Genomic DNA, 9,365 nt, shown 5'->3' on the forward strand with positions numbered 1-9,365 from the left:
CATGTTTTATAACTTTAATAAATCGATTGGTAAATCGATTTAGTAATTGTTTTTCAGAAACTATATAAACTGTCTTCAATCATTCTTTCAATAACAATCTGATAAACACTTTGAATATTCTTGATATACAAAAGAACTCTCAACAACACATTGTTAACACACTGAGATTGCTTTTTCAGATCACAGCCAAAGAGATTATCAACAATCAATAAGAGAGTTGGAAAAGTGATCTTGAAAGACAAGGTTCTCATGAACAATCCTTGAATATCCAGAATCGTGAGAAGTCAAATTGACCAAGATTGAAGACTATTTTTTGTTCTTCCTTTATTCAGTTTGTAATAATACTTTGAAAAGAAACGAAAGCGAGAAAGCCAGCTTGAAACTGGTGGCTACTTTCTTGGGTGAGAGAGCTCAACAAGAAGGAGTCGTACTTTGATTCTGTGTTAGACTGCTGAGTGTCTACAAGGATCAGAGGATGATCAATAGGAAAGAGATCATTAAGATAGATAGGTTTCGGGGATGATCAATAAGACAATCTGTAATTGATTCTTTCTATTGGAGAAGAAAATCTGAAATCCGATTGGATTGTCAGGACTAGATGTAGGTTGTCTCGTTGACAACTGAACCAGGATAAATTCTTGGTGCAATCTTCTCTAACCCTTAACTCCTTTAATTTTCTATCTTGCAATATTTGTATGTGTGATTAATATTAGATGCATGTTAAACATATTATGTGTTAGGTAATATTGTTTAAACTGATAATTTGACTTGCATGCATCTTGGTTAATCTCTTATCCATCTACTTGCAATTGCTAATCTTGTATGCCGCAATTTAATTCCGCTGTGTGTATGAAATTGATTTAATTTCTTAAAGAACTGATACATTCCGATTATTTCGAGGTCATAATAACCAACACATATTAACAAAGGAGAATCAAAGTGCAAAAGTTCTTATAAGCATAATCTTCGTCAACAAGCAACCTATTGTTAGTTATATAAAATCCTCCATTGGGCCTACTTCAAGGAATATGTTGTTGGAAATCCAACATAAAGGTATTTGAAAATCGGTAATGGCATAACTATTAACTTTTGGTCTGATAAGTGGCTCCATAATAGAATGTCTGATGCGCTTGATCTTGATAGTTCTACTATTTCAAGGTTTAATTCCATTATGTTAGATTATATGAAAGATGGTAAATGACATTTTCCTAATGTTATGAAGCAAAAAACTACTCACTTTTGCGATGACATCAAGAACAAGATTATCCCAAATGGTTTAATTCTTGATACTAGAGTTTGGGATCACTCCAAATTTAAAAAACTTGAGTTTAAAGATGTCTACAATAGCGTACCAATCTCCCTCGTTAGGGTTTCATGGGGCAAATCAATTTGGTCTCATTGTATTCCTCTTGCCAAATATTTGTGTTTATGGAGAATTTTACATAATGGAGTGGCTAATGATGATAATTTGAGAAAGAGAGGATGGATTATAATTTGATGTTGTTACTTGTGTGGCAAGCAATATGAGTATGTTAAACATCTTTTCTTTTAATGTCATTAGTTATATACATATGGAGTTGGCTTAATAATGTTTTGTAGGTGCAACAACAATTAAGTTCACTTAATGAGATTCTCAATGTTTACAACCATAATTGGAATAAACAAATAAAAGATCTTATCCTTTTTTTTTTATGACAAATGTTATTTGATTGATTTGGAAGTGTACGAATGTTATTAGATGCGAAGACAAAGTCAACTCGTAAGGTATCTTTGTCAACTAATTATTCCAAAGGTAACATGTATTGGTAAATTCGTGAGTTTCATATCTCAAAGCATTTGATGTCAAATGTCACCCTCCTCGGTTTCCAAAATAACTCAAGTGAATTAGTCTTGTCTTTCTTTAGCTTGGGTGAAATGTAACACTTATGGAGTGTCTAGAGGTTTCCTTGATATTTCAGCACGTGGAGGAATTTACGAGATCATGATGAAAGTTTTCTTGGTGGTTTCTCTAAGTCCTTAGGAATCATTATGTATGTTATGTATGCTATTAAATGTGCATCTAACAAAGGTTGGATTAATTTTGACTTGGGTATGACTCTTCTTTGAATAACAAAGGTTGGATTAATCCTTATTTGGTGCAATGGAGTATACAAAATGGGTTGACTAATAGTCTCAATATCGTTTGAGAATTTCCTTTTTGAGTATCTCATGTTTTCAGGGTAGGCAATAATTTTTCGGACAAATTGGCTAATCATGGTTTCTCAATAAATGGTGTGGTGTGATGAGATCTCATTCCAGCTTTCATCTCTGATGATTTTTCTCATAACAAGAATGGTCTCCCTTTTTTATTTGTTTTTGTTGATTTATTTTTTGGTATTGTTTACTTAGTTGTGACACTTGTAACCAATATACTTTAATAGTAACATTTTTAAAAATATTTTTCATAGAAAAATTCACAATAGAGAGAAAATCAATTAATAAGAGGCAAACATTCTTTTCAAATTTCATTGAAAAATCAAAATAATTGTTTAAGGTAACATATTTACACATATACCTATCGCTACTCAAAATAATAGTTGATTTTCTCACAATAACAATAAAATAGAGTAAACAACTCTTTTTGAAAAATACATTGTTAACAACATAGTCAAATAACATAATTTAGTACAAGACTCTAAAGACGCATTCCTAATGTCATTATTAAAGCGGAGTTTATCACAAAGTTCAACTTCAAGACTCACTATTTTGTAATAACTGCGATTTTGCAAACGCATGACCAAACTAGACAAATACAAACAACGAAGGAGGGGGGTTTAAAATAATGTTAATAGTATAATATAAGTAAAGAGAACACACAAATAATCATATCATAACACACCATGGTATAACAAAACATTCAAGAAAAATAATATTAGATTAATATATCAAAACCACTCAAACTACTATCACATTAGATACAAATTAATCACAACAAAATAATCACAAGATAGTGCAATATAATGCATACTCATAAATACTATATAATCCAAATATAATATATGCAACTAAGTCAACTTTCACACAGAAAAATCACACATACCAATGAGAAAATAAACTTTCCAAGCAGAAAATCACCCATATCAATGGAAAAAAGTAAATATGTCACACAAAACACATCTACAAAGATGCATATGTCTTGATGTGGTGATGTATTATAAAAATCAAACATTCTCATACAATCCATTAGGATCATGTCATATGCTTAAGGAATCACTTATATACAAAATCATGACATCATTTAAAAATCACTAAGGTCATAGACCACAAGTTCTTTTGCCAATAAAATAAAACATTCATATCACTTATCATGAGAATCACCTTTCATATACTACTATCATAAAAATCAATGCTTTCACCACACATATCATAAAAATCATATATTCTTCATAAGCAACTATCTTAAAGATCAAAACTTTCACCTCTTATATCATAAAAATTTAAACTTTCATAACACATAAAAATTCAAACTTTCTCATATATATCATAAAATTTTAAACTTTAAGCGTATACAACATAAAAACTTAAAATTTATTCACATATATCACCTATTTACATAAATTTAATCACACAATACTTTGTAAAAGTTTTTAATCTACATTTTAATCCAACAAAGCTCCTATTTTTCATATTAATTCAATTATTAATAAATAAGACTACCTCCGTGCATAGCAAGTCGTAGATGAACTTTTTAAGAAATTCGATTTTTCCGTTCATCTCACATTATAATATATTTATAAAATCAAAAACTCTCTCATCCCGTACCTTATTTCAACTCTTTCACACACTAATTCAAGTCCACAAACAAAAAGTCTACGCCCTTTTGACTCCACGTCCTCCAAACAATTCAACTCGATAATTTATGTTGTTAAAAATAAAATACAAGAATACACTCTTAAAGGTCAATTTAGGAATTGTGCCATATATATTTATTCCAAATTATAAAAATAATTGATGGATAATCTAATCACTATTCACACATTCGTTTTGACATTGATTTTATGCAAATCAAACTTACAGTGAGGAAAAATAGTGCAAAACAACGGATTTCATAAACGAAGTTGAGGATTTTATTTAAAATTTGAAAGACTAAAATTTTGGAAAAATATACAAACTTTATTAACTCATCAGTAATAACATCATACTGAATTTGAGCAAAAATAACGAAAATATTTCTATACAATTATCAATCACTGATGCCCAAATCATTCTCTGATGTTTGCAGCTATTTTTATTCCTTACTGCTCTCTCTCTCACTACTATAACATATATTTCTCTCTTTTATGAATTGGGTATTTAATTATTTATTCTCTTAATATTCTCCCATATGGCATGGGTCTTAAATACATGGATCAAGCCCAAAACTACCATAGTTGATATATCATCTCTACCATGTGATATCTTTGCAATGGAATTTTATTTTTTGGTAAAAAAAATCCACTGTCAAAATTATATTAAACGATTATATAATTTACTAGAACTGAATAAGTTTGATTAATAACTAAGGATATCAACCATATCATCATCAATTCTGAATCAAATGTTTCAAATATTAAAATATTAATTCTTCAATAAGATATTCATCAACAATAATCCATTAGGAAACACTAACTTATATATCACACAATCATCAAACAATACAAATAGCACACACTTTAATTTAGCATAATTATTATACAAACTCTATAGACTCTTTATGCAAAGAAAATTGATTAACCCATACAGAGTAAACCCGGACCTGATTATTATGATCTTTGACCATAAAAGCAACCTTACAAATCAATGGTTCTTGCATCGATTATAGATTTTCGAGAATAAGATTTGGACCACAAGAATTAATCAAGAACAACAAGAACAATAGTTAGGGCATGGTTTCTAAGAGCAATTTAGAAATAGATAGGAAATCGCGTGTTTGAGTACTTACTAAAAAAAAATCTGATTGATGATACTAGCGCTAGAATATAGCCCTTAATTTTATGGTCGTCCTACAAATAAGGAAATCGAATTCGGAATATCAGATGAAAAAGTTATTAATGATTTAATATTTCCCTCAAAAACTGACCAAAATATGAGAATGACTAAGGTACACAAATTTGACCTTCGATCAAGCTTAAATAGTGCTTCAGATTATGAGAGTTAAATTAGATGAGTCAAAATCAAATTCCTATCACTGAGAAATAGTAAAAAGGTATTTTATAGGCAAAATAGTAATCAATTAACACTATTGGTTAACTCTTAACAATACGTTATTAATTAACATAAAGCCTTAATCTATTATAATCTATTAGATCATTCACTAGCCTAATCCATTAGTCTGAAAAATTTATGAACCTAATCAATTAATACATATAGTCTAATAGCTTAACATATCAAAAATTGAGATATTACGGTGTTCAGAATGAGAGTTTTAAAGTGTTTGATTTGAGTTAATTAATTCGTTTAGAACTAGCGTTGTCTTAGCCAATTGAGGTGTTACACCAAGAACTAACAATGCACTTCAATCCTACATTGACGCCCAAGCAAACTAGTAATAACTAATAAGTCATCACCTTATTCCCACAACGCTACAGACTTTTGGGGAAAGGGGAAAGTGTTCCTTATTAGGCCGAAATACATTTTAGACTTTGCCTAATAGTTTAAGGCCCAGTTCTTCGGCCCATTTCAAGTTGAAGGATTCATATAAAGGATAGACCCATGTAGAGGCTGTTGTGGGCAATGACTTGTACCTAGTTTTGAAAACTAAATATTTTTAATACTTAATGTACTAAAGAAGATAAATTATATGATATAAGAAAAAAAACATATATTATAGATTGTGTCTCCATTGTGTTTTATTTAAAAAAAATAAATAAATGTGAGTGTTATAATTGTCTTTAAATGTATTAAAATTATAAAAATAAACTTCTGTGTCTTATATGTGGTGATGTTTCCGAATTTCGAACAATCATGATTCATAGCTCGTTGTAAAGGTATAATTAGGTTAAGTTTGTTAGGAGACAAGTTAAAATGGTGGCTAATTCCCTTGCATTGACATGTATTTCTGAGCTTAGTCCCCATTTCTGTGATTTTGTACCTCCTTGTATCACATATATGATAGTGAAATGACATGACTCTCTTTCAGTCCAAAAAAAAACTTATGTGTCGTTTGATTGTTATTTTGGTCTTTAAATATGTTTTTAGTTAATTAATTTAGTCTTCATTTTTCGTTAATCACTTTAATCTATATAATGTCTAAAAAATTACATTTGGGAATGTATTTATAGTTTGGATCAATATAGATACTGTAACGCATTACATATGACCACAGTTAAAAGAGATATATATGGTGTATCCAGTGTTCAAAACTTCTGCATCCATCCTTGGTTGTGTCCAAAACCACTGTTCAACACACCTATATATAAATAAAGCATTGTCCCTACGACAAAGGTATGCATTGTTTATTTACCTCTCACTCTCCTCAAACTATCACCTACTTAACATTGAAGCGTTTTTATGTACTTCCACTAACAATATGTTCTCTGACGTCCTTCTCAACACACTCTTTTTTATTAGTTTAAAATAAAGCATTGTCCCTACGACAAAGGTATGTATTGTTTATTTAGCTCTCACTCTCCTCAAACTATCACCTACTTAACATTGAAGTATTTGTATGTACTTCCACTAACAATACGGTCTCTGACATACTTCTCAACACACTCATTTTTATTAGTTTAAAATTCACATAAAATTCACTAAATTATTTGGGGACCGTATCAATTTGGTGGGTCCTTTTAAAAATTGAACAATTATCAAAGATTGTTTTGATACAGGTGTGTTGTTTACATTTTTCAAAGAATATATATCTGAGCGAGGTACGTTTCCGACCATCTCCGAAATCCAATGGCGATCCAGATATGAAGATTTTTACTTGAGAGGATTCCATTTCTCCATATTATCATAAAATCAATTGTTGATAAAATTGTAAATATACAAATTTGTCGCCGACTTACTTGCCCTTAAGTGAAAGAGCAACGACATTCAATATTTTCTGGCTAATCCATTTGAATATTATATCATGACTTTGCATTGTTTCCTACCCAATATTTTATAAAATTTTAGCTGTTTTGAAAATGGAAATGGTCCATATATACCTTGTACTAGGTAAATATTCAAAAGAAAAAAAGTTGCACATCATTTATCTGTAATTACAAGAAAAACTGCTGAACAATTCAACTCTTCAGTTCTCACCAGATTATTAAAAAGGTGGAAAAATAAACAGAAAATATGAAGTTCTGATCATGGAAGACAGAAGAGTGAACATAATCGGTGCCACATCAGTGATTACACTGATCATTATAATAATCATTGCTCGTGTCTTGTTGAAGCTCTCGAATGCTTTCTTCCTTATTTGTGGTGCTGGTGTTGCTGTGATCTTTGCAGTATTTGCTTTTGTATTTGTCAGCTTAAGCAACAAACGAAGAAGTAAAATATTGGAATCACAGTTGAAATCAGAAGGTCAAGAGCTTAGAATAGAGTACAGTTTCTTAAGAAAAGTTGCAGGGGTTCCTACAAAGTTCAGATACAAAGAGCTTGAAGAAGCAACAGATGGGTTTCAATCACTTCTTGGAAGAGGTTCATCAGCTTTAGTTTTCAAAGGAATTCTCAATGATGGAACTTCAGTTGCTGTGAAAAGAATTGATGCAGAAGAAAGAGGTGAAAAAGAGTTCAAATCAGAAGTTGCAGCTATAGCTAATGTTCATCATGTGAATCTTGTGAGACTTTTGGGCTATTGTAATTCTTCTTCAGCTCCTAGGTATCTTGTTTATGATTTTATCTCAAATGGGTCATTGGATTGTTGGATTTTTCCCAAAAGGGAATCTCAAAGACGTCGACACGGCGGATGCTTGTCATGGAACTTAAGGTATAAAGTTGCAATTGATGTTGCCAAAGGACTTGCATATCTTCACCATGATTGTAGATCAAGGATCTTACACCTTGATGTAAAGCCAGAAAATATACTCTTGGATGAGAGTTTTAGAGCACTTGTTTCGGATTTCGGTCTCTCGAAGCTAACTGGTAAAGATGAAAGCCAAGCAGTGTCTACAATAAAAGGAACAAGAGGGTATATGGCTCCTGAATGGCTATTAGAAAAGGGTATTTCAGATAAGACTGATGTATATAGTTATGGAATGGTTTTATTGGAGATTGTTGGAGGAAGAAAAAATGTGTGTTTGGTTGAAGATGAAAAGGACAAGTCAAAAAGGAAATGGCAGTATTTTCCAAAGATTGTAAATGAGAAAGTTAAACAAGGGAAGATAATGGAAATTGTTGACCATAGGTTAATGGAAGAATGTGATGAGAGGGAGGTGATTAAATTGATTTATGTTGCTTTATGGTGTGTGCAAGAGAAGCCAAGGTTAAGGCCTAGTATGGTTAATGTGGTTGATATGCTTGAAGGTCGTATTCGAGTAGAGGAACCACCAGGTACAAGAATGATTCTTGTTGATTTTCTGTGTGTTGATGATGACGATGATGATAATAATAATGTTACTAATAACAATAACATGCTAAGGTTGGATACTATGTATAGTGATCAGAGCAACGTGGAATGTAATTCTACCTACTCGTTTGAAACTACTGTTTTGTCTGGAAGATAGTTCTTAATTAGTTGATATTATAGGCTTTTGGAACCATGTTATTTATTTGATTCTGCTGCATGTGATTTTCCATTTTTTTTGTTTCTTTCAAATCTATAAAACCAAAATGTAATTCCAGATAATTCTCGAGCCAAAGTTTTCCTATCTTTGTAGCCAGACAAACTAGTCTATAGTTGTATATCGATCTTGATCGTATAAGTATACTTTAGATTTATTTTTTATTTTATTTTAGAAATTAAGTGTAAACCTCACACACATTAAATTGGTGAATTAAAAAATGTCAAAAAAAATTAATAAAAACGATTCTAATTTAATCCCAAAAACTAATCTAATCATTAATTTTTAATATTTCTCTATAAAAAAATTTATAGAAAAATGAGAATCTTGCCAACGTCAAGCATATCATCTCTTTCCATCCAACTTATGAACAGTACTAACCAGACTATTCATTCCTAACTTTTGTTGCCCAAAATATTTATATTTGATATTTACCTACTTACTTGGTCTTTTTTTCTTTATATATAATATAATACAAAATCTTACTTGGTCTTCTAATAAAATATTACCAACTAATCTAAAAGATATATTACGTCAGTGACGTAAAAAATATATGAATATTATGTCTATGTTTTGGCATTTGCTTACAAGATACCTATCAAAAAATAAAAATAAAAACTATCTCGAGCTAGTTCA

General features: G+C 30.6%; 1 protein-coding gene across 1 annotated transcript; it reads left to right on the forward strand.

Moving 5' to 3' along the window:
- The first annotated feature begins 6,989 nt into the window (after window positions 1-6,989).
- Window positions 6,990-8,744, forward strand: LOC101488964 (probable receptor-like protein kinase At5g20050). Its single transcript, XM_004515540.4, has one exon. The coding sequence runs from the start codon at window positions 7,314-7,316 to the stop codon at window positions 8,670-8,672; it is 1,359 nt and encodes a 452-aa protein (XP_004515597.1). The 5' UTR covers window positions 6,990-7,313; the 3' UTR covers window positions 8,673-8,744.
- The last annotated feature ends 621 nt before the right edge of the window (window positions 8,745-9,365 follow it).

This window comes from Cicer arietinum, chromosome 1 (assembly GCF_000331145.2).
Source record: "Cicer arietinum cultivar CDC Frontier isolate Library 1 chromosome 1, Cicar.CDCFrontier_v2.0, whole genome shotgun sequence".
NCBI lineage: Eukaryota > Viridiplantae > Streptophyta > Magnoliopsida > Fabales > Fabaceae > Cicer > Cicer arietinum.